Source organism: Cyanistes caeruleus, chromosome 4 (assembly GCF_971803275.1).
Source record: "Cyanistes caeruleus chromosome 4, bCyaCae1.hap1.1, whole genome shotgun sequence".
NCBI lineage: Eukaryota > Metazoa > Chordata > Aves > Passeriformes > Paridae > Cyanistes > Cyanistes caeruleus.
The window spans coordinates 5,977,772-6,004,301 of NC_141704.1; the positions used below are offsets into that span (position 1 = coordinate 5,977,772).

The 26,530-nt window shown below is 39.9% G+C and overlaps 1 protein-coding gene across 26 annotated transcripts in view; it reads left to right on the forward strand.

Moving 5' to 3' along the window:
* CELF2 (CUGBP Elav-like family member 2) overlaps window positions 1-26,530 on the forward strand; it is a 451,050-nt gene that overhangs the window by 297,471 nt on the left and 127,049 nt on the right. For 25 of the 26 annotated variants that reach the window (XM_023918764.2, XM_086886453.1, XM_023918759.2 and 22 more), the window contains one exon: window positions 21,683-21,879. In XM_023918764.2, coding sequence (XP_023774532.1) covers window positions 21,702-21,879 — 178 coding nt within the window. In that variant the 5' untranslated portion in view covers window positions 21,683-21,701. Of the gene's footprint in view, window positions 1-21,309; window positions 21,522-21,682; window positions 21,880-26,530 lie in introns of those variants that run through there. The other variant, XM_023918762.2, reaches the window with a different exon arrangement.

The window sequence follows — 26,530 nt, forward strand, 5'->3', positions numbered from 1 at the left end:
ACCATGGGCTTCCTGATCACATATTGCAATATGTGTGTACGGAGCAAGCAGCAGGCACAGAGCTGAAGGGCAAAGAGTTGAAAGTTTGAAGCATTTTTGAGGTTAGAGGGATCAGTGTCTGTACCACATTTTCTGTGTGGGACTCTTGCTTCACTTATGCATAATGGCACTGCTAGGCAAGAAAGAATATTACAAAGAAAAATTTATATCAAGTCTGATTAAAAAAAAAAAATAAAAAAAATCTGTTTCCTCCAAGGAAATACACTTTATTTCCTAAATAATTTCCATCTTCTCCAGGAATTTTTCTGAAGGGTGCTGATATCTAGACCATTGAGTAATATAAGTTGGGAACTCTGGGGTCATCTGCTCCAAACCCTAAACCAAAGCAGATCAAATGAGATCAGCATGCTCAGGGACTTGTCATGCTATCATGCACAAAAATTCCAGGAGTGAAACACCAGATTAATTCTTTTCATTTACTCTTGTTAGTAGTATGTTGTTCTCATACTTTGCTTCTTTATTTTAGTTTGAGAGGGTAGTCTTGATGTGTGTCTGAATAGGATTAAACATATATAAATCTTGCAGTGACTGATGATTTAGGAAATCATTCTTTTCTTCAGCTAGAAGGTTTTACTCCTGAAAAATGCTCCTAGTATTTTTTTGAAAACAGTCAAAATCTTAGAGTTAAAATCAGGTAATGAAATATATTTTACTAAAAAAATCAATCAAGCATTAATTTCAATCACTCTTTAGAACACAAAAAACCTTAATGAGACACCCACTGGGAATAAAAGAATGAGTTCAAGCACTATATGTGTTTAAAAATCCTGCTTATTTTTGGGGGATGGCAGGAATGTGGGACAAATGAAAAGCCTCGAGTCTGAACCAAGGCTGACGCAGGAGAGGGGCGAGATGTCAAGGCAGGAGCAGGATGAGGCATGGGGAAACCATGGCGCAGCTCCTGCCCTTTTCCTTCTCCATTCCCTAGAAAGCCAGAACTGTGACAAAACAACCCAAAACAGCAAAGCCATGGGAGGTTGCACCCTGCCTTTCACCTTTTATCTTCCCTGGCCCACTGCAGGCAGTGGAGAGTTCAGTATTTGTGTGGTTCTTCTCTCCTAGGAAATCTCAGCAGTCAGGAAAACAATCTTAGCTCTTTTAACACTAATGAAAGTTGAAGGCAGTAAACAAAATCATGGAGTAAATCATCCAGTGCTGACATGTCTTTTGGAAGCAAAGAGCCTTTCATTCAAAGATGTGAAATAACATTTCCATCGTGTTTTTGCTCATCTGATAATTAGAAATGATTTAGGACGGCAGTGATGGTGCCTCTAATGGGCACCTTGTGGGTGTTAATATAAGGAAGAATACATTAAATGTAGTGATTTGTGATTGGGCTGATGGGGTTAATATTTTCTTAGAATATAGCCAGCCATTTTTCTTCCAAGTAGCAATGTAATGTAATTATAAGTACCTTAGTAGATGGACTCAATTGCTCCTATCATGAAAATTAATTTCAGGAATATGCTGAGGCTTTCTTTCATTTCTTCTTTATTTCCTACACTGTGCAGGGGGTAGCAGATACATACAAATTAAATTATGTTTAAGCAGACCTCACAGAGGCCTGGCCAATTCTTGTGAGCAACTGAAACTGAAATCTGTGGGAAAGGAGAGCATTTCTTTTTACATTCCTTGACATATTTTGCACCTGTAAAACTCCCAGTTTCCTCGCATGCTCTTTCAAAGCACTTGACAAAACCAGACAGATATCTCCAAATTATGAGGGGAAAATGAAATGTGCTGAGTTTTCCCAAAATGTTTTCTCGGAAGTAACTGAGCTATGATTGCAGCTTTTCCAATAAGTTTAGCCAAGCTTTATAATCAAGCTTCTTCAGCACATGTAAATGTTCTTGCTGTAGTATTTCTAAGCACTGGAATATATAAATAATATTAATGATAACCTTAATAATAATCTTTTATGTTTTCTACTTTATTGCATGGAAAAATACAAAAAATATAACTGAATTTATAGTCTTGTGATATAAATCTCTATAGTTTTCTGCTAACTGAAAGTCTAATACATAGAACAGTTGCAAAGGTTTGTGATGAATAAAAGGACAAAAATCTACACTTAGTTATATTTTGAGCTTTCATAAGTAACTTTAGCCTTGAAGAACTTAATGAAATTAAATCAAATAGAACTCAGACATCACTCTGAAAATATACACAAATATAGAGAGATATCAGCAACATTAAAGTGTTAGGTTGCTGCTGTGTGGTTTGAAGCCTTAATTACCAATACTCATTAGCAGATACACATCTGACCCATTCGGGTTTAAAGCAGCTAAAAATAAGCCTTAAACCCATGGAGGAAGAGGAATGCGCAACAGAACGAAGTAGTGAGTCTCGGTGTGTTTGAAGGAAGTTTGTTACATGCTTTTAAACCCAGAGCAGACACTCAGGCTTGGGATTTTTAGGTGTGAAAGTGGGTCTCAATTTGAGCTGATGGTGTAAATCCGTATTTGGGCAGAATTTCCAAGGCAGGTTTTACAGTTTATATTCTTCAGAGAATTTGCTGTCTGTGCTTCCTAAGTATTAATATTTCCTGTTACTTTTATTGCAGGCTGTAAAGTGTTAATGAAAGAAAAAGAAAGTCTGAAGGTTCCTTTCCAGAGAGTCATTTGCATGGTGAGGGAGGGAGAAACACAAATATACTTGCAAGTTGAGGCAGAACTATGCTGGAGTTCATCATTCCCTTTCCTTTGGTTTTCTGGAGAGGTACTTAATGGTGTTTGAACATGACTGTATAGTGCCATTAATGTAACAATTTTCATTTGTACAGTGCAACACCAGAAAGATAATCTCTGTGTTAAGTACTTTTCCTTTATAATCCCCGGAGAGTCAGAACTCTAAAAGCAAATATTGTATTTACCATAGACTGTAAAAGGGGAAGAAATGAGGCTAAAATGCAAAGCAGCAGGGATAAAATAGTTTCTTTTGGATGTCTGCAGTGGTGGTGCTATGAATATACATATACTCACTATTATGCTTTTTATATTATCTCTAATTTGAAATAAACAACATGATTACAGATTAGTTCAATCGTGGCTTTAGTATTTCTGGCCAAAGCAAGAAAATCCTGGATGTGCTAGCTAAGAGTGTAATCGAAACAGAGATAGTTTTACTGGTGGTGATTTGTTTAAGGATTTTAATTTACAGTAATGAGTGTCGTTCTCTGCATTGTAACCTGGCTCCTCATGTCTCCCTTTGGAAAACAGTCGCTGCTTGTATATACCAGCAGAATGATGATGCAAGGCACTAAACAACAAAATAGAGCAGCTGAATGTTGCTGCCTGGCATCTCTTGCAGAATAGAACTGAGTGGCAAAATTGATGCCTCGCTGTCCTTACTTTGATTTGCACAGGAGCTCTGGTGGGAGCTCAGCCACTGTTGACGGCTGGGGGATATGGAAGCTGAGTGTCTTTCAGAATTCATCAAGTAAACAGATAACCAATTCACTCCAGAGGACAGTTCTGCCTTGGCTACTGAAGGATTCAAGGATAAGATTACTTTTTACTGCATATGACTCGTGTGTTTCTTCTTACGAAATTAAGCAAAGGAGCTGCAGTGGCAGCTGGAGAGTACCACAGGTGCTTGAAAGCAATTTGGCAAAAACAGTCAAGAGAAAAGAGATCAACAGTTTACAGCATATTTATTTTTGGGTAGTAGTTATTCAGACTGGAAGGGAGCTGTTGGGAATTCAAGTAGTGTTCAAAAATGATAAAACATGGTGCTAGGAACCTGATGTTCAAACGCTTTGAAGTTGTTGTCACTTAATCTGGTTTCGGAATCCTGCCCAGAACTGATGCAGTAATAAGGGCCAGCTGCCATGGTTGCCTTTCTTATTGGTGTATTTTTAGTGGAATCATCAGTTTAATGATGAACAAATGCATTAAATGCAAAGAAAAGGTGTGTTAAGGACAATTAAAAACAGAAGTGATAGGAAAAAACCCCTGTGAATACAAAGGAAAGTAGAGGAATATGGGGTAGTGTAAAGAAGAAAATCTGGTCAAAATCTGGAAAGTTCTTTGAATGGCCAGAAAAATAGGTTTGGTTGCTTGCTTCAGATGGAAAAATGATGGCTTTTCCCTTCAATGTCCTCCAGAGAGTGGAAGCTTTCCATGCTTTCAGTGCACATCTAAGGAGCCTGATGGACTTCCTCTCTGAGGTGCCTGGAAGCCTCGGCCACACGTCAGGGCTGTCTTTCTTGTGGGCAACTCTCTTGGTACTGAGAGTAAAAGTCTGTTATTCAGACTATTATTCCTGCAATCCAAAACTGGAGATTTTTGACTGAATTCAGGGTCTAAATAAATCCTGCAATCAATAGGATTTTATTCTTCTTTTCAGGAGGCTGTTAGACTGCCACTGCTTGAAACCCATGCTAAGTTTGCTCGTTGATAGTTCAACAGTAATTGTATTTACGGTTCATTTTGCTTGGATGCTCGTGACTCTAATCTTTCCACAGTGTCAGTGGTGCAGTTCAGCTCTGATGTACGTGCTCATCGTCCTGCTAAATGGAAAATCCTATTGCAGTTATGATTTCTGTCATCCCTATGAGAGTTAGGAGAAAGGATGCTGTGGAAGTTCTGTGGAAAAAGAATGGGTGGTATGAAGTAGAAATACAGGTTGTGACCAAATACTCAGTCTTCTCTACAGTGTAACCGTAATTTAGATGTGAGTGATTATTCATCAGTATTTCATCATACATGAAACATTAAATCATATTGTGTACCTGGCTTTGCTAAAGGAATGAGGTGTTGGTTATAGAAACACCAAGGTGTTGCACAGTCCTTCTGGGAAGTGTAATAAATGACACGGAAAGCTGAAACAGTCAGACAAATCCAAGTAGCTGCAGTGTAACATACTTCTGTTTAATTTTTCAATGAGACACTTAGAATGACATCTTTTCTTTTATAAATGCCAATGAGAAGGATTTTCATGGAAAGCACTGTGGAACAACACAAGTCTTCCATTTCACAGGACTTTGCACCAAGTAGGAATATTAGTCAGCTACTCAGAGGGAAGTAGAGCAGACGAATTAAATCTTCATTTAGTTTCTGTTGAGCTTCAGCAACTGAACTTTAATGCTTTTTAATTACATTCCTTACCTGGCTGGTGAGAGGGGCTATATTAAACTACAAATATCTTAACATCTGGGGCTCATTTTTTGTAAAATGAGCAACATCTCCTTTAATTCCCTATTTCTCTCTCTCTCCGCTCTTACAATATTTGCCTTGTAGTGATTCCCCTTGCTAATTGCAATCCATCTGTATTGGAAAGAAACATTTCAGTTGCATGATTCAATGCTTTCAAGTTGCTTTGGCTTTGCTGACTCATTGGTCAACCTTGAAAAATCATAGCAGTGCAAGCATTGCAATGCCAGCAGAGGACTAGCAGGTTGCGCAGGGGACTCTGTAACTGATTAGTGTCATTTTTTTTCCGAGTTGAAAGAGCTATTGTGTTTAAGGCCATGAGATTTAGAATTAGGAGTAATTAAAAACCAAGGCTGCTGCCTTTATATTTTTTTAAATATGAAGGGCCCCAGGAGTCTCTGTATTCATTAGAAAATCCTATTCTCGTGCTAAGCCTGTCCTTATAAGCAGTTCTGTTGTTGGCTTTCCTGAAAAAGCAGGATCTTGTTGAGAGTGGATGATGAGTGGGGGGAAATATTGTAAAGACAAGGGAGAAGAAAAATATGTGTGTGTGTGTGTGTGTGTGTGTGTTTGGGGAGCAGATATTTAGTGTTTGCGTGGCTGCTTTGTAATGTGTCCTTAGCAACTGGCTTTCTACTCTAATGGGAAAAATAGATGGTGGGAAAGCATTCAAGGAAAGTGGGTCACATTTGATCCATGACCTAAAAGGAATAGTGGGGGAAGGGAATAATCAGCTCAGATCATTAATGAAGTGAAAATTTATCCTTATAAAGCTCGTTCGTTGCACTGGCTAAAATTGGTGTTCTGGTGTCTTGGCTATGTGATAGAAAAAGCAGCTTCCACTCTCTAAAAACACAACAATTGCTCCACAGCTTTGTATTAAAAGAGAGGAGAAAAAAAGAAAAAAGTTGTTTGTTTTAAACACTCTCCAGCAACACAATGATTAGACATGACAGTTTGGCTGTGGGGCCTTCCTTTCAGTTCAGGAAAATGTAGAACAGAGCTGAGCTGTCCTTTCCTAGTAAAAATGAGGTCATTTGTAAAGCTTTGTGTACATTTCTGCAGCACTCGTGGAACAGAGCTGACAAAAGCAGCTCTCCTGAAGCCTCAGTCCTACCTCCACCAGTGCTCCCATTTTTAAGAAATGCAGGCCCATTGACCACATAAGATGAGGAATCAGAAGCTGTGATTTAGACGAAATGGCTCCTCAAGGATGTATAGTTTTGATTTAACTGTCAGTGCGCTGCCGTTGCTGACTCCGAGCTTTTACAGCTGCATGTGGCTACGGGGAAGCTCCTTGTAATCTGTTCCTGCTCCATGTGAGCTGTGTATGTGCTCTGAAACAAGCAAAAGTACTCTGTCAGCCTTGATTATTCTGTCTGTTACATATACAATGTATTGTATACACTATATTCACTAATCCCGGTTGTTCATAAAAATGCCCCAGGCAATTAAAATTTATGGAATAATAATTTATTTTATGTAAAAGCTAATACTAATTTTCATACCAAACTATTTTTCTCCTACCAATCAAATGCTATGTAGCTGCTAATATTTCAAGGTAGTTTTAATTAATGTGTCAGCCTAGTGCAACTCTATGGAAGAATGCATCATTGAATTAAATAAGAAAGGATAGCAAGGCATCTACTGGATAAATGCCTAGAAAATATAGAGTAATGAGACGTGAGCTGGCACATTAGAGTTGCATTTCCTTCTACCTTGAAACTTCAGGGAATACATTCTCATTCTGTCCAGGAAACCCCCCAGATTCTCTGACCTTCTTAGGAGAGCACAGCTGTTTCAGCCAACTGTATTGATATTCAGTCCAGTCATGGAAAGATGGAAGCACAGATAATTAAAGAAGCATTAAAGAAAGATCTTGGGTTCATTAATGAAGGTGCTTAGTAGAAATCAGTAAATTAAAAATTTCTGTCTTTGTAGGCTAAGTGAACTCAGACCTGCTGTGTCCCTTCTCCCCTTTATTTCTTAACTGTCTATTAAAATAGTCTATGGGTGTGTCATGTTTCCTAACATATGAAAATAGTAGGAAAGCAGCTGGGATTACTAATAAAATAAGGTCTGCTACTTAGAAAGCAGGCAGTATTGTTTGGGGGCTCAGAGATGCTCTTGCAATGCAAATAGTAATAGTGGCTTTGGAAAGTACTTTACTTCTGCTGTATTTCATAATATTCAAAAACTGCCTTTAAAAGAAAAATTAGAATTGCATCAAGTTAAAAGAAAAAATATATCATGAAAGGGTAGTTGTTTTTTTTCTTTAATAACATAATGGTTCAGCATTTATGTAGTGGTTTCCTCTGAGTGTTTTAGAATTCTTTGTTGGGATGGGATCATAATTCAAAGGTGAGGGAGATAAGCACAGCAAAGGGAAGAGAGTGTGGCTGAGAAACAGCTTTTTTGTTGCATAGTTCTGTGCTCTTTACCATTAGATACACTTCCCAGCTTTGTTCTTCTATTAGATTTCATCTTCTCTGAAGGATGGTTATAGCAAGAAAACTGATGTGCCTTCAAATAATCTGTGAGTAATACCACTCTCAATGAATTTGAAATTGCTCGAGTGAAGCTCTGTGCTCAGTGTTCAGAGCTGACCTGCTGCCCAGCTGGTGGCTGCCTATCCTGAGTGATTGTGTGGGCACAGGGCACAGAAATCCTTCCCTGCCTTAGACCAGAATGAGCACAAATCCACAGCTCTCCAGTGGTGGCAGTCAGAATGAAAATTCAGGATTCATCGTTTCTTTCTCCATATCTCTTGCTTACAGTGACAAGCCCAGCAGGTTCAGCCTTCAAATCATTAAAATAAATGCTCATATTATTAAAATCCCATATTTGATGCTTGGATTCCCCTCAGTTTCTTGTATCAGGCAGCTGAGACGTGAGCTTCAAGTCTGTATTCTTCCATTGCCAGCATCCTGGTCCCTCCACCTGCCCTGGGGCAGGTTCTTCCCTTTTTCCATCTGTTGAGTGGAGGTGCCGATGACCATACAGAGAAGAGTTGTATGGAAAAACAGTTGGAAAAGGGCTAGAGATCTTAGGGAACCACATGGTGTTACTAATCCTCCAGCTTTCCAAGGACTTGTCATCACAAATAAGAGTTTTCCACTTTCAGGGGCAGGAGGGAAAGAGAAAAAAGAAGGAAAGAAATTAACCCTGTGGTGTGATGACAGAGATTTCTATAAATCACACTGCGTTTCATACTGCTGCTGACAGGCAGCCAAACCTGAGCTGGCCAAGTTTCCACAGGTCGAGTTTGTTACAGGGAGCTTAAAAATATATCCACAACTGTTTAACTAGCTTTCCTTTTGCATAAGGATACTGGAGTTAAGAGTTTTTGTAAATTATGTGGTGGTCAAAATTACGTGGATGGTATTTCTGGTTTTTTTCCATCTCATCTTTTCACATTTCTTCTGTAAAAGTGTCAGCAAGTCCCTAAGACCTGGGCTCATTGTTGCTTGTGAATTAAACTTTTAGAGCAAATAAACAGCCACTGGGATAAGATTCTTTTCCAAAAAGCACAGTTTAGAAGTTATCTCATAATTTGAATTTTTTCCTACTGCAATTATTTATGATTACCTTAAAAACATGGAGGTTTGGCAACTTTTCAAGCTGTATTTTCCTTTCCATTTGGCGAAACAGTTCTGAATGGCACCCCTCTTTTGTTTTCCCAATGCTGCATTTGCAGAGTGTCCTTCAAACTCACAATTAAAAGATCTTTGAAGTCAGAAGCATTGCCATAAATCACTGCCATATGACTTGGGAAGTGTGTGTGCATGTGTGTGTGCTAGGGTGTATTTTTGTTAGGATTTTTCAGGGTATGTTTATTAGGAAAATTTAAACCAGTTTTTCTCATTTTGTTTGTTTGAATGATGCCTTTAAAGGGCAAGCTTCTCCTTCCCTAATTATGTGTAGTTGTTTATTTTCTTGTGAGCTTCAAAAGAACAGCACAACCAACAGAGCAAAATATCTTATTTGCAATACTAGAGAAAAAATAAGGGACTAAGTAAAATCTTAAGCTATAATGAGGGTTTACTTTAAAAACTCAAAGTTGTTGTTGACTACTTGTCTTCCAGTGTTACTACTGACCTTTTGTATAGCAGGTCTCTTTGGACGTAAAACTGTTGGTAATCCAAAATACAAAGGAAAATAAATCCTTTGAAGATGCTAGAAAACACATTGCAGTGGAATTTAGAGATTTCAATAAGTGAGAAATTAAGACAACTTGGCCTGTTTTGCAGTGCAAACAATGCGTTCCACACGGCAGATGTGGGGTTTTTTTCATTTAAAAAAATTGCTTGTGAAAGAAAAAATTCTTCTTTATCATCCAGTTTTTTTTTCTTTAATCTACAAATCATGGTTTCATGTCTGGTTCTGCCACCATTTGACCCTGGCAGGAGCGTGTATGTCTTGCCCATCTGAATTTGAAGCCAGACTCAAGTTTTACTCATTATTCTTTGTCTTCCAAAGAGCTGGCAGGCGTACTTGTCCTTCTACATAGAATCAACTACCACTAATATTAGGTTTTAGAGGTTTTCTCCTCCTCCCCCAAAAAGCACTATAGTGAGTTATAAGTATTTGGAAAACTCACTGGGGAAAATCACTTTCTAACTATTGACATTTTAGTAGAAATCTAATGAGATATTTAGATTTTTCCCATTTGTTATATTGAGGATCAGTTAGAAAAGAATCAGAAAAAGGGAAACTTTTTTTTTAAGCTTCCTTGTAATACAGCTTAGGAAAAAAACCCTCTATTGATTTTATTGTTGTCCAGCAATCTGATCAGAGCTGAGGTCTGCTCTGCAGAAAGACTGGGCACTTTTTCAACTCCCTTTTCTGCCCCCTAAAACCTGTCTGGACAAAGATGACTTCTCCCTGAAGAAATGAGAGGTGTTTTCCAGACAGCTTTCATGTTTGCTGTTACTAAACAAACATACTTTAGACAAGGTAGGAGGAACAGAGGTGTTTTGAGGAGAGGAAGGGAAAAAGAACAAAAAACTCTGCTCCCAGCCCCACTGCCCAGCTATATTTTTCATTGAAATGGCAAAATCAGCTTGTTTCCTGTCCTGCATGCAGACGTTTGGTTGAACCAGCTACATAAGTTTATACTTCCCAGTAACATTTGAGTTACCCAACAATTCCTGAAGTTTTCCCTGCCCACATGCTTTAACAACAAGCCTTTGGAGGGATTAAGATTTTCTTCTTTGTTTGCTTGTGTGTTTAAGATTTTACCTACCTCTGCTGCTGAAGCAAGCCTGATCCTGATTTTCCATTTCATCATTTAATCTATAGCTCCTCTAACACTCTTCTAATACCAGAACCTTGTTTTCAGAGACAGAGGAGGAGATGAGAGGACTGACTGTCTGAAAGAGTTACACAGATTGGCAAGGGACTAAAATTCCCAAGGCCAAATAGTAGGATGAGAAGACATAGGATCAACCTCTAGCACCTCTTGGTAGTCCAGACAGAGGCAATACCGCCTCTTTAATAGGCCATGAATATCTTATTTTGTCCACCTACAAAAATTTCTATGTGGGTAGGATTGCCCCACTCCTTCCCTACTCCTGGCCCCTGATAAACTGCCAAAATAAACCCTGAAGTACAGGTGTAGCCAAACTCTTTCCTCTTCCCTTGGCCAGGTGGAAGTCCCCCCTGGCCAAATGAAGAGCTTGACTCATTGAAATAAAGCAGGATGAGCTTCATTGCCCTCTGTTCTGCAGAAATCTGCTTTGTCACCTTTTTGACCTCCAGTTTACCAAAACCATTCCATCTGTGGGAAGAAAAAAGTTGGCTACAGCCCTTCACAGATGACTGGCAGCTTCTCCAGCTTTTACAGGCTTGGTTAACACAGAAGCATGTCAAGACCACACCATGCTGTCATCTGAAGTGCTCAGGCTGTTGCCCCGGCAGTATCACGTTAAACTCATCATGTATCAAGATGTGGTGGAGCCCGATGTGAGCACGAACGACACCCGAGAGCTCTGGAGGCCGTGCTGGTGCGTGCGCTATTCGTGTTTCCACTGAGGTCGGCATCTTTCTAACAGCCCACTGCAGCTGTATTTGCGCATTATGAAATCGCAGCTTCAAAGTGCCTGGTGAAGCAGATCCTTCCAGCCCCGTGCTGTAAGGAAACAAGAGTCACACCATGCAGGAGTGTGTCTGCGTGTGTCAGCAAAGTGCCTTTTCAGCCTGGTAAATGAGTGCAAAAATTTCAAGAGGAATCGGGAAATAAAATTTTGAATCCGCATCTCTTCTGTTTGTGTTAGGGATTCATCCTTTCGCACAGATGCAGTGTTCCATTGTGTTTCTTGTATCATCTATATACACTATTTCCTTTCAATTTTTTAATATTGTCTTTCCCTGTTGTTGGGATTTTTTTTCTCTCTTTTTCTGGACAGGTTATACATATGCTAATAGAAATATGCCTATTATTTGAAGCATAGTTCTGCTTGTCAATGAAGCTTCATTAACACCGTTATCACTGCCTGACATTTATCTTATAATTTTCCAGAGTTGACTGTTACATCTCCATGGAAACCCAAATTGCAATTGAAACAAGTGAGATAATAAAGGCATCCACAGAGGATTGACAGTATGCAAGCCCACAGTGTTCGCAGGCTACATTTGTTTATAGTTCCTTAGATAAATCCCTTGCAGTGGAGATTTTTATTACCTGTCTCCTATCTTTCCATGACTACTGCTTATTGCAGGGTTTAGAGCAACGCTTTTTTTTATTTTGCTTTTTAATTAGAGCAATAAATTTTATTGGACTCAGCAAGGGAGGCATTGAAGATGTAAATTCTAAAGTGATTTTTCTGGAATGAGATATTAAGATTTTTATATATGAATTTGGCATTATGTAGACTAAGGCATTCTTATGTTGATTTGATTGAGGGTTTTTTTAGGAGCGAAAACTTAGGATCGTGAACTCTTTTGATTTGCTGACTCTTTCAGTGTGCAAGAAGGATCTCTTTTTTTCTGTACCTAAGGACTTGAGCTCTCTTAAGTTCGTGACTCTAAATCAATTTAGATGGTGCCTCAAAGCAAAGAGTCATGAAACTGGAGTGGGTCCAGAGTGAATTAATCTGAAATTAATTTGATTTTGAAAGGCTCCATCTGGCTGTGTTTGGAAAAGGCATTTAGACAGATATATAAACAAATGATCATCTGTATTCTATATGCCAGATGTGGTGTCAAAAAAATGAAGAAATTATTTAAAAAAAGGAATCAGCTGAGGGGGATTTTGCTATAATGATGCTCAACTTGTTGAAATCACAATTGCATCACACTTTGGACAATGAGCTTTTCTTATATTCAGATTTGTAGAAGTGGAGAGCATGGTTGAGCTTGATAGAATTTTTTGTTTTAAGTAAGAAAATTGAATGTCACAGCTTCCTGTAATGGTCTATTTGAGATCTAAAACTGGCTAAACAAAATTGGCTGCACCCTTAAAACGAGCAGGGCTGTGATCTTCCATTCCCTTTTTAAAGAAACTGTTTAGGTAAAGCAGACATGTCAGACATGAGCTCTTGGCATCCTTCTCTTTGGACATGGTTTTTGGGCCCATGAAAATGTTCCCCTGCACAGGGGATCTCCGCTGGGACCAGGCCTGACCGTGTGTGTACATACTCATGTGGGTGCCAGTTTTGAAAAACACTGGACTGTAAATTACTTCTTGCAATAATCAGTTGATTTTAGCACACAGAAGTGGCTGCATTTCAAAACAAATGTCTAGAGAACACCTTTCCCATGCCCTCCATCACAACTCCAGAACAGAGTTTTCCATAAACTAGATGAGACCCTGCAAACCTCATAAGAACTTGCAGATAATTGCCAGCCTGGCTACAAAACTTACTGAAATAGTCATGTCAGTAATTATCAAGTAAAAGAAAAAAAGTTTTGTAGCCTTCATTGCTGTCTTTGAAGTTTTTTGGAGGGCAAAGGAAGAAGGGAATTGAGAAACAACTTTGTAAATTTGGAACAGTAAGTGTTTGGAATAGGGAGGGAGAGTCTGAGGTTGTTGACACGAAAACAGATGGTCCTATGTGTCCTGAATTTTAAAAGCCTGGTACTATTCTAATTCAGTTGTTGACATGTCACAAATACATAAGCATTTGGGTGTAATCAAATACCGTTGTGCTTCTTAAAAAAATAATACCTGTAAATGTTTCCTGCCACACAGAAAGAAGTGTGCTTCATTGCAAATGTGTGCAATCAGCAAGGCAAGGCATTAATAATCCACACCATTAATACTGAGCAGTCAGATACTCCAGGTTCAACTTCATGTGAAAAAGTGAATCAGTCCGTGCTCCAAAACTGTAATGTAATTGTTCAGGTGCACAAGCTTACTCTCATGTTACTGTCCAGTTTACAGTGATGCAGAGAGAAAAAAAGTCCATTTTAGACAGAGCACAGATCTTAATGCCCCAAAGACATTACTAGCAAAAAGTTGTTGAGGAGCACAACGAGAGTTGAACGGTAAGTTGCAGTAGTTGCCATAGTAGAGGTTAGTTTAGACACAGAAAAATTACAAATTAGAAGCATTTATTATTGTTTAATATGCCAGGTCAAAATGAGATTGCAGATGCCCATCTGGGACTTGGTCAACAGAAAACAGATATTTAAAAGTCATGACTTAATATTTGTTGAACTTTTTACGGGGCATATAGTGATAGAACAAGGGCAAATGGCCTTAAGCTGGAGGAGGTTCAATTAGGTATAAGGAACGAATCCTTTATTGTGAGGCACTGGAACAGGTTGCCCAGAGACGCTGTGTCTGCCCCATCCCTGAAGGAGTTCAAGACAAGGACGGGGCTTAGAGCAGCCTGGTCTAGTTAAAGGCTCCCTTGCCCATGGCAGGGGAACTGGAATGGATGGTCCTAAAGGTCTCTTCCAACCCAAACCATTCTGGATTCTCTGTCTTAACTCTCATGGGACTTTTCTTAGAAATGTACCTACCTTCCACCTGATGAAGACAGTCCCCAATGTTGTTTAAGCATTTAATGTAGAGAACAAATTCTGCCCAGAAAGCAAAAATTAATTCTTGTGTGGTTGACTAAGCTGAGCTTTATGTTGTAGAACATTATTGTTTAGCAGACCTCATCAAACCTTGAACTAATTATATCCTAAAGCCTACAGCAGCCTGGAAGAACAAGCGTTGGGCCTTACATAGGCTCTTAATTTATATCTTCAAGTACTTATTTTCAGTCATTCTTATTACATATCCCAGAAATTTGTGATTCTTGTCTGTACTTGAGTAAGAAGGGAAATTAATTCAAAGCAGTTGGGATGGGGTGGCTTGGACTTTCTTCAGCCACTGAAGGGCAGGTATCTGTCACTGGCTGTTGAGCTTCTGCTTCTTTCAGTTGAGTAAAATCTATAGGCCAGTGTAGGCAAATGTCTAAAGATACTGAAAATAGGCCACTGTAAATTTTATCAGCAAAAACAAAAAGATGCTGCCCAGTTCAGACTTGTATAGATGGTTTTGTTTAATTGTTTGCTTCTTTATAATTTATAATGGTTTGCTTCTGCTATTAGATGAACTAGCAGTGATATTTAATTGGTTTCCAAAATAGAAGACTCTAAAAAAAACAAACCTCTTCTCCTCCCTGTTTGCTTTCTCTTCTGCACTCATTCACTCTTGTTTACATGTATTTTAAGTTGTATGAGTTGCTCTGCTCATAGCACATGCACATCATTAAGCACTACTGCATGTTCAAAAAAATAATTCATTTAATAAAAAACGAAAAACAAGTCCATACAGCAGCAGTAAGAGTTGAGATCATCTGAAACATGTAGGACTTTTTTTGTTTTTGGAAGATGTGTTTGCATGTAAGGGGTTTTTTTGAAGGTGTGATATAGCAGATGTACAAAGCTTTTGCAGAGTTAGTTGCTTGACTCTGTGGTTCCAGGAAGCATTACCGAGAGCAGAACATTAGAATAATATCTTTTGGTAAATTTAAACATGTACACAAGGGGTATCCAGGGTTTAAGTTGAAACCCCTGCCTTAAATCAAACTGGTTTATAATAGAAGTGGTGCAGGAACACAGAGGCTGAACACCTGAAGAGCCACCCCCCTCTGGAGGTGAATATTTAACTTTGGTGAGCAGAACTCTGAGGGCTGATTTTAGGGAGGTGAGAAGCCTTAAAGCACAAAGGAGTGTATGTGCTCCAATGTTCACCTCCAGCTGAAAAGGGAACTGAATTTTAATGTAGCTCTTACTAAGATTTCCTTTTGTATCCTTGATTTCTTTCTGTGATATTGGTGAGGAATCTGCATCTATACCTCTAAGAAATAACATGTTTTATCTCAGGTGGGTTCAGCTCTCTTCTGATGTTTCTCTAGTCTGTATTTTGTTCAGTACTTTTTCCAATTCATATTGCTTTTAGTATCATGCAGTCTGACCTATCTGCGTGAAAGGCAACTTCCCTCTGCTGCTCCTTCTCCCAGCCCAAATTTGTTACCCATCAAAACATTTTCAAGGTAGGAATTTCAACCCCCCACCCCCGCATATTTTCAAAAGTTTTTTCCTCTGGGATAAAATGTCTTCATACCTTACCTTAAATTTGCAACTGAGGCATTAAAGTGATTACCTGTACTAAATTCGGAATTAAACAGAAAACAAGTATTCCTTATACTAACAGTGGTTTGCTATGGTTTGTATGATGTACACACAGAGAGTTAGCAAAGCTGAGCTACAAGAAATCTCTGATTTCACCAGAAAAATTAAGTAAAATGTAACTCATTGTCTTAAGAAAAATTACACTTTCAGAGATAATTTCTGCCAATGTGGAGGCAACACAAGGATAAACATCTTTGCATTTACCACTGAGTGCTTACACGAGCACTTGAGTATTGTTAGCTACCAAGAAGAGTGAAATCTGAGCATTGTATGTCAGGTATTAAAAGCCATCAGGCTTTTCATGTAATTCATGTGTGTGTGAGTGCAAGTGCGGTTGCTCTCTGCTGGGTGGATGAAGAATTGCTCATCTCTTTGTTAAAGGGTTTATGGGGCTGTAAGATGGATTGCAAGTCTTACAGCTGCTCAGTTGTTAGCCCTGCTGATGGGTGCAGGGAAGCCTGGAGATAATTATTTTGTAGAGTTTACTGCCTATGTAGGACTGAACATCCTGCCATATGAGGTTTTTTTCATTGGGCGTGATGTCAGGGTCATTTAGCAATTGCTGTTTAGGATATGCGTTACTTAATAATAATTATAAGTGTTATTAGAGTCTAATAGTTCTGCCAAAAACTACAACACGCTACAGCAGAAGCAGTTAATGATTTTTGAAACATCATCTTTCCTTTGAGCTGCTTTTGAGCAAGTGTGCTGCAAAAATGCTGATGGGCCAGAAAGCATCTGGAGATGATTTTTTTTCCCCCAAAACACAAAGACCTGGTCATTTACAGCTTAAAAATGTTGCACAGCTTCTTTTTCTGTTTGTCAGAGGTTCTGGCCCTTATTTTGCTGGCCAAAATCCAATGTAGGTAATTACCTTCTGTGTATATAAATTGCAGCCCCCTGCAGTTTTCAATTGGGTACGGTATTGTTCTACCCTTCCTGGCTGAAATTGTTGTGTGATAATGCTCCATGTCATTAAACAGCTGCCGTCTGTCACCTTACGATGAAGTCATTCCTCTCTAAAACAATGAGTTTATAAAGCCCTTTTGGGTCCTTCCAGATAAAATTTGCTCGTAAACCAGCAATTATGATCTTTGGAGTACAGTAAGGTGATGCTTGGCTGTCTCTCTTGACAGCACTCAGAAGCCTTCAAATGGGTGTTGTCCCTTTTGTCAGTTTGTGTGATATCCTGGCAGTGATGCCACAGCTCAGATGTAAGTGCTTTATTACTGTGAAACTTTGGTGCCTGTAAATACCTCTGTGCTGGGTTGGATTTAGTTGTCATTACACTTGGAACTCATTTGTTACCATGTTCTTATTCTGTTGGCCCTTTAGAGGGAATTCAAATATCTTATACCATGCAACATGAAAAAGGCAAATCCCCAGCAAATGGTAAAACCACAATAATAGGGTGAGGGTTGCAATATGAATTAACCAAAAAAGCACAGTTCTGGGTAGGGTTAAAAACAGATTTGGTAAACAGGTCTCATGTAAATCCGTTTGGTCCCCGTTAACAGCTGTTTTTCAGCACCTGACTTGACACTGGGATCATTAATGGAAATGAACGTGGATTAATGCCAAAGCTCTTAACAGTGATGAATTTAAGAGAGTCTGTTTTGATTCAGTCATTGTTGCTGAAGGCTACCTCTCTGTCCTGAGTGGGCAGTTCACTTTTAGCAGTCGTACAGTAATTAAAGATATGAATAGGAGAGACCAAGAGGGCATCTACTGGGTTTTTCCGGTGCTCCTGCTGAAGCAGCAGGGATATTAAAACAATCTCTAGCTCCTCAAGAGTGGCCCTGTCAGCTTGCTGAAATGATGGAATGGTAGTTAGGTTATTAGAAGAAAAATTGGCACAAATTGAGAGAGAGGATGCTCTGGCAGCAACCACAAGCAGCCAGCGACTCAGTGTCTTAATCTCTGCCCTCAGGCTGCTCTGTATGATACAGATGACACCTTGTCAGTGAAGATGATGTGCTGGGTCACCCCTGAGTCCAATGGGCTAAATTGGCCATGGAGGGAAGGATTGCTACAGTGTACAGCCAGCAAGCCACATAATCTAATTTTATTTTTTTTATTATTTAATGTATGTCATCATTTGGGTGCTGACAGTAAGTGCCAGGGGATCCCATTTTCATTAGTGTCCCCTAGACACAGCTATCTCTGAACACTTGTGCTTTCAAGAAATAATCCTAATCAAGGACAAGGATTGCTTTGCTTCTTCTGGAAAGTTTTACATGTAGTTTCTCTTTTGTCTTATTACTTCTTGAGTACAGGAGAAAGGGAGATGAGGGAAGGAAGAAGCCACTTCCTCTGAGAGCCACTGTGTTGACAAAGATAAATTAGTAAAAACCCTACAGCTGTTAGCAGCCAAGAGGTCTTAGTGCAGAGCATTAATGTCCATTGGGTGAAGATGAAAGCTGGGAGAAGATAAGGGAATTAATCTTTAAAAGAGATCATTTGCAAAGGATCAAACATATTTGGCTGGGTTTTGTACGGACCCAACAAGCCCTGTGACAACTGAACCAGCAGGCAGGTGTGGTGTATAATTTTGTTCCTCAGTGGAGCCTTCAAGTGCACTGCAGGGATTAGATCCATAGAATCTATAAAATAGGTGTTTATTCCCCGTTGTTATCTCCCTGCTGTTTTATTCACTTGTTCATTTTGTCTGCACCGGCTCTAGTCCTACACCAGCTGCCAAAGCTGGGTGAGGATACTACTGCAAGTGTCATTGCTGCAACAGTGTTCGTGAGCTCCTCAAAATCCCAACATGAGCCGTGGATTCCCCCTCTGAGGTGTCTGAGAGCCTTGGTTTGCACTGAAATCAACAAAGTGCAGTTTAGGAAGGAGCCCAGCTGCTTTTGTAAAAATGAGTGCCCTCTCTGTGGCCTGAACTTGTCTGTCAAACCACCAAAATGTTGGCAGCTCAGTCAAGCCCCTACCTTGTGGTAGAAAAGTATTTTAAAGAAAAGTCTAAATTATGCTTGGTTTTTCCCTAACTCTGCAGGATTTAATGGATTGACAGAGCTGTCAATGGATGGCAGAATTTAGTTTGGAGAAGTTTTAATGACTTACTCAAGTTAATGCAGGCAGTGACAAAACCTGTCCCCTGGAGCTTTGCATCGTAGTGTATGGTACCTATGCCTTGAGTCAGAGCTTTTAACCATCTTCAGCCAATAAAGAATTTAAAGAATATGATCAATGTAACTCAGCTTCAGTCCCAACAAAATAAAGGGCTTAAACATTTTGTGCAATTAGAAGAAAACTTGGCCTGTGCCTAAACCTTTAGCTCAAAGCAAGAACTTAATGCTAGTAGGGCCATTAACCTGAGAAAACAGTTATTAGTGTTTGGCTTTAAAAAAATTGACTGATTAGCAAGGGAAATTGTGGGGCTCTTGGTAGTAAAGATGGTTTTGGTAAAGGAAAAAGCAAAGAAATAAACTTGTTATTCTTTATTAAATATGACCCTAGCTGTAATCTTGGGCTGAAGTAGCAATTGTGTATGGATTTCTTAAAGACAGGATCCAACAGAGAGAAGAGATGAAGGGCATAATTTAAAACTGAACTCAATACAAACAACACAGAGAATAAATGAAGTGAAAAGTCAAGCCAATTTATGAAAGAAAATAGTTGACCAAGCCCAGGGCAGAGCTGGGAGCTTAACTAAACTTCTACCTTGTCCTTCAAAATAACATGTAAGCATTGTCCCCAGTTATTTTAAGCTATGGGTCAGGAATCCTGCTAGGGAGGTTGTTTGACAGATTGGGTTTTACGCAAAGGAATAGGAATTGAAAAGAAATAATGGAGTGATTTTTGAGTGGTTTAAGTGTCATGTAGGTGCCTACTGCTCCATGAAAGTCTTGAAAGTTGCTCCCATGACGTATCACTCAAGTGAGTCAGGGGTGGTTTTTCTGTTTCTTGGCAATTTTAAGGGGGATGCTTGGCTTGGTTCGACTTAAGTATTGTCTTTGTATGGAAATGCAGTTTCTAAGGCCTGGAGAAGTCACAATTTCTGCAGGTGAACTTGTGACCTGTAGAACTTATTCAAAATTAATAGCATTTGAAAGACAAGATATTTGTACATGAAATGTAATGAAAAAGTTTGGACCAAATCTTAGAGTCTCTTACTCAGTCAAGATTCCTGCCAGAACAGATAGGAATTTTAGTCATTTATGAGTGTGATAAATGCTGTTGTCTGCTGATCCGTGTTGAAAGCACTTCACAAGGGATGATCAAACTCCTCGCCGGTGGTGTAAAATGTGCCTTTAATATAACTTTCTCCTTCCTACCTGTAAGCAGGGAAAGTGTTAGAGTCAATACCTGGCATATTAATGTGAATTATGCTTTCAAGGAGATGAAACACATGAAACTAAATGATTTGTCTTCACACAGGTTATAGCTATGAGGCAGGGGAATTGCACAGGGTTGTTTTCTTCTTGCCACTCTTAGAAATTTTTTTTTTTCCCCTCACATGTAAAATATGATTTTCATCTGGTTGTGCAGATTCCGAGCTCTTCCAAGTCCTCCGGTGGGCATTCACTCCTGAACAATCATCAAACAGAGAAAGTCTAATTAAAGCCAAGTTTTTTGAAAGTGGCAGGTGGCTCTGAAATGCCTGAATTCTGCCATGATCAGCTTCTGACATTGTTGCATACAGACCATTTGCCCCCTCTCCCTGGTGGAAAGATGGGGGGGATTCTTGAAAATTCATGCATCATTAGTGTTCTTTCTTGAAACTGAAACATCCAAAAATCATCAGCACTTTTGGAATTTCTAGCCAAGCAATTAGTTGAAACGACTGTCCTTAATTATCAACAATGCAAAGAGGAGGGGGTGGGGAGGGAGTGATGTATTTTTACTTTTGTTCAGTATTTAAAATTATGTATTTTCTGTGTAAGAGTATGAATCCTCCAAAATCATGATCTATCATTTGTCTTCCAGATCAGATTACTTTTTGTTCCAAAGTTCTTTGTCACTGCAAAAGTGTGGTTGTTTTGAACTTGGAAATAGGATGTACATCTGGAGATCAGACAGGCCAAGAATTTACAGGGGATGAAAGTGTTCAAAAAATTTTATCTCCTTTTGCAGGGGAGGAAAACTTTTTGAAACAACATTATAATTTCCAAAACTAAGTAGGCAGTTTTGCCACTACCGTCTCTTTTTAAATTGAGGTATTTTTTTGCTCTTTTTTTTTATTATTTTATGGCAGCAATAAACAATGTGCTTTAAACTGGGTCTCTCCAGACTGCTTTTCCTTTTTAAAGAGCATAGGCATGTAATCGGCAGCAACCAGCCACATAGCTGGAGTGTTTTCCATTCTAGGCAATATCATACTAATTTGATGCACACATGGATGCTTCACACAATCTGCAGATTCATCGCTGGCATCTTGCATTAGTCATCTGACAGATTGCCAAGTGTTTCATACTCCTTTCATGTGACTTTATTACAAAACACACACACATAGACGCACGCACTGCCTTGTTTCTGCCAGTAGCCAGTTTAGTGAGAATTCACTGCAGTTCTGTTTACAAGAGCCATGGAGAGAAATCTGCACTTATTTGCCACTATCCTCTGCTTTAAAATGCAGAAGTCCTGGGTTGTGTTGTGCCGCTCTCATCTTATATAATGACATTAAGCAGCAGCCTGCAGAGAAAACCAGAGTCAATGAAAAATGTAATAGCATTGTTTTTTGTTCATAATACTTATGCTATTAATTAAATACTGATTTTTTTTTTTCTGCTGTGTGCCAATTGACATCATCTTCTGCATCTAGTGCACATGAAAACTGCGTAGTCTCCTAACTTGTCCTTTTAATCTCCTTTTCCACTTTCTAGTAACGGCACAGCTAACAAGATGAATGGAGCTTTGGATCATTCAGACCAACCAGACCCAGATGCCATTAAGATGTTTGTTGGACAGATTCCCCGTTCGTGGTCAGAAAAAGAATTAAAAGAACTTTTTGAGCCTTATGGAGCTGTCTACCAGATTAATGTTCTCCGAGACAGAAGTCAGAACCCTCCCCAAAGTAAAGGTACAGTAGTTATGCTCTCTTTGCTTTCAGTTTGCTTGTTTCCCCGATGATCTTGCTCACTTTCAGCATTTCCAGAGAGGTTTGCATCTGGGCACTGTTTTGTAGTGTGCTGTGTTGAGCTATGCAGCAGCACTAAGAGAGGACCTCTGAATCCTATCAGATACTGCCTTCCTCCTCTTCTTAAACTGCAGTTTAATTGTCTGTTATCTGGAAGCATGCATTCCAACTGTGCAAAAAATAAGAAAATACCGCTCTCCTTATTTAAATTATTATTGCCAAAAATATGGAAACCTGAGCGGTTGCTTCCCAGGATTAACTCATGAAAAATATAATTTTCTATTTCCTTTTGTTTCCTCTCTTTGCACCCCAGGTGGGAATTATTTTAAGGATACAGAAGGGAAAAATTATAGTGGTGGGTTCTTGCCACATCGTTGCTTCAGCACGATAAAAATTACAAATAGTCACACTGCCCTTTTTCCAAAATCTAATTTTTTTCTGTAGTCATGTTAAAGGATTGCTTTTGGCACTGATATTGTTCTAAATGAAAGGGTTAGTTTTCCTTCCTGCATTTCTTCTATACACATGTAAAGTCTTTGTCCCTAACTATATTCCTTCCTTTCACTACGTGTATCTGTGCTTATTTAGGCATGTGAGAATTTTGTGTATTATTGCTGTTTAAGTGTGACACATGCTTACATGTAAACTGAAAGTGAGTATTCTGTTTGATAGAATGCATTTTCCTCCCTATCTAGCTGTATATTTTCATTCAGGTTTGGTACACGAGAGCATTGCTACCGTTAAAAATAATTAGCGTAGCTCAGAGGCAGAACTGGATGTGCATGTGTGTGCCTGGCTGTAAGGTTACTAGACAGTTATTTCTTCTTACTGCACTCCTGCCACTGACTCTAAAAGCCTTCAGAGCACACATGCTATGGAGACTATCACAGAACGATTTTGTGGGCTCGCAGCAAAGTTAACCGTGCTGAACAGCCCTCGCTGGAGATGAGCGGTGGCTGCTGTTGTGGGAGGCACACAACACAGACTCGGGTGCTCCTGTGCTTTTGGGCAAAGCACTGCCAAGGCTCAGCACATCTCCCTTGCCCTGGTACTGGACAAAGAATCCTCTCAGTGCCTTCTTTCTGCTGCACAGTGTAAGCAGTCGGGTGCTTAGAGTAACTGAGGTTTACTTTGGGTTGCTAGCCTCTCTCACTTCTGGTTAAAAGACTTGGTGCATTGGTCTCACACCAGTGTCAGGGAGGGGGTCTAGCTCACTGTAGCTTCCTGATAATCAAGTGTCTGTTCTTGATCACTCTTTCCCATTCCCCATCCCTGGAAGTGTTCAAGGCTATGTTGTGTGAACCACCTGCTCCAGTGAAAAGTGTTCCTGTCCATGGCAATAGGACTGGAACTAGGTGCTCTTGTGCTCTTTAAGGTCCATTCCAACCCAAACCATTCCATGCGTCTGTGATTCAGAACCAGAACGTATTTCTGGTTGAAGTGTTTCAGTGTAGTTCTGCTTCCAGCCCCCACCCACCAATTTCCCAGGATTGATGTATTGTGGCATGTACCCCCCTACTGTGTCAGCACAGAGCCCTCACCAAATGTCTTTTTCTTGCAGTGCTGGATAGGAGAGCATTAACAGGTCAAACAACTGGATTTTCTGCAGTCCAGGCGGCTATGGATGAGCAAACTCCTCCTTAGTTTAAACCACTAAAATGCTGAACTTTGAGACTTGTCCATTTGGAAGGAGCTGATTCCTGGGTCACAGCAATGCCTTCCCACTAAGCAGTAAATGAAGTGAGAATGATTTTGTGGTTAGACAGAAGAAACACATTGATACCCATTTCTGGGAATCACTGTACCTGTCCATCAGGCAGCTGGAAGGCATAAGGATGAAGCATAGATCATGCAGATCATTGTAGGCTAATTGTTAATGTTTGTAGTCCCCACATACAATATTATTTTGAAAGGTAGCTGGATTTTGAGGATGCTTTTTGCTTGGACTCTTTTCAGACATGCAGAGATTATGCTTGTCACTTCAGGCATTATGTGTTAATTAAGGAGTAAATGAAATTAATCCTGAAGGCAGGGAGAATAACCTTCAAACTTACTTTTCTCTGGCACCAGCAGCAAGCTCCTCTGGTGGTCCACTTTCTCCTCGGAAGCTTTAGAGGACTGTATGTCCGTGCTTCCTCTATCCTTCCTCCTGGTTGAATCTGCCAGCAAGGTTGCTAGAAACTTCTTGTGTTTCTTGTGGGTATCTCTTGACTAAGAATGATCTTTATTTTCTTAATCCAGTTGCACAAAGGATTCTGTGTGAGAGATTGTTAAGAATGCTAGAAACAAACTGAAAAATTGCCCTGAGAAACATCCTACAGTCTTCTTTTCATCACAATGCATGAAAAATACTTCACCTATACTATCTAGTTAGCATTTAAAATAGAAACTGAGTTTTCTTTTTTTGTTTGGAGGTCATAGAATCATAGAATATCCTGAGCTGGAAGGGACCCACAAGGATCATAGAGTCCAACTCCTGGTTCTGTACACCAAACACCAAAAATCACACGTCTGTGGTGGAGTGAAATTCCATGCTCCTCTTCTGTGTAAATAGCCACACAAAACAACCATTTTTATTTCATTTGAGCTGGGTGGATTTGGGTTGTGCCAGGTATTTTTCTGCCTGCTGACCCTTTGTATCACCTCCAGTTTTGTAGAACGGTCCATCAAGGGGACCTCATGGTTGGGTGAGGTAGGAGAAAGTCCATTTTTCATTTCATTGCATGGTTGGGACTGTGTGTCAGGCAGAACATTCACAGCCTGATGTCACACAAATTTTTTTCTGAATATGCTGCAAGCCATGAGTTGCTATGACAGGAACACAAGTTGGTGTTACTACACCACACAGGGGGGAGCAGCTAGGTTTTGCTCTTTAAAGAAAAGCATTCTGATTTTCAAAAGATTTCTCTCTTCACAGACAATGGTTGTGTATTTCTGTGAGCTTGGCCAAAGGGGCTCCTCTAATTTGGACCGAGTTTTTCTCTGATGAACTGTTTATGAAGCTGCAATCTGAGTCTCTCCCAATTCTGTCAAAAATAACCATAGGCTGCTTCTCTCTCTCCTGCTGTTATTCAGACTGTCTTTCATACCCTCCAACGACAGACGGCCTAGTTCATGTCTTTCCTCCTCTTTTGTATTGCTTGCCAGCTCTGCAAAGCTGAGGCTGGAGGAAGACAGGTAGAAAGCCAAGTTTACCTCACTCTGGAAAACCAGAGGAAAGCCATCTTAATTCCACAGATATATTGATGCTATTGCAAACATTGAAACTAGGCTTTATTAATTGGGACCTTTAGGAATGGCTACATTTTAGGAAATTCCTCTTTCTTTCCAGAGCTTGCATGTCTCTGCTTATTTTGCATATGTGAAAGAGCTCAGCAAAGTGCTTTGTTTTTATCTCCTGTTGTTTTGTAACGCTTTTTCCTCTTTCTGCAACAAGAGAAATCTAGGGGATTAGGTAACTAAATACAAAAGAAAAATAAAAAAAAAAAGAAAGCAATAGGGCAGGAAATGGTGTACCACTGAAATAAATTGCACTTCTAGCTTCTGGGGGCTAAGGGGATTCAAAGTCTGGGCAGATCAGCCCTCTCGGTTCTCAATCTAGCTTGCTCCCTTCATATAATTCATTCGGGGTGGATAGATGACTTTTTTCCAGGGTAGTTGTTAAAAAGCGCTTCTTTAATACCTGAAATGCAGCAAGCTCTGTGTGAAGGCAGCATACACTGCCACCATGATCTCTCTTCCTCCCCACTGTGTTCCTAAGCCGGAAAGATTTCCTTGGCTACTTTGGTTTTGAAGTCCAAGTGCTGAAGCAAGCAGATGGCACAGGGCTACTTTTGCCTTTTGAAATGCTGCAGAAGAGTCTTGGGCCAGATCCACTATGTCCTTTTGGCACCTTGCCTCTGTTTCAATACCTGATAATTCTTGTAGGAATCAAGGTCTCTAAAGCAGCTTCGTGAGCCTGAATCTCTTTGTGCTGCCATAGGAATCACACTGCAGAAAGCCGGGAGAGGCACCTGTGTAACAACTGACCCCGTGTTTGCTTGCAGCCTCTTACACACCCTTTATCAGATTAGAGGGAGGCTGCTGAGTGAACAAGGATGTGCTGTAGTTAAAGGCCAGTGTTTATTATTATCCTATTTAACATGGTAATTTAAGTCTATTGGGAAGCAAGCAGAGGAATCTGATAATGAGGCATTCATCTGCTGCACACAGGAGAGAGCAGGTGGGCAAGGAGGCGTATAGGTATACATAGTGACATATAGAGAGAGAGAGATGCATAGAGGAGGCAGAAATTACCTGGCTTGAGCACCAATTCAGCCTCAGTGTGTCCTCTCCAAAATAGTCTGGTGCAGGCCGGGGGGATGATTCCTCTCCTCCAGCAGGTCCCTGTCACAGTGCCTGGTACAATGGGAGAAAAGGGAACTTGGGCAGTCCTGCACAGCAGCAGAGATGTGGCGCTCAGTTTGTCACACGTGCCCATCCTGCAGCAAAGATCAGCTGCTCCTTGTTCCTTGACTGTCTCTCTGACACCACACAGCCAATTGCACCCTCTGCTCCTTCAGGTAATTTCAATACATTGTTTTTGGCAAAACTG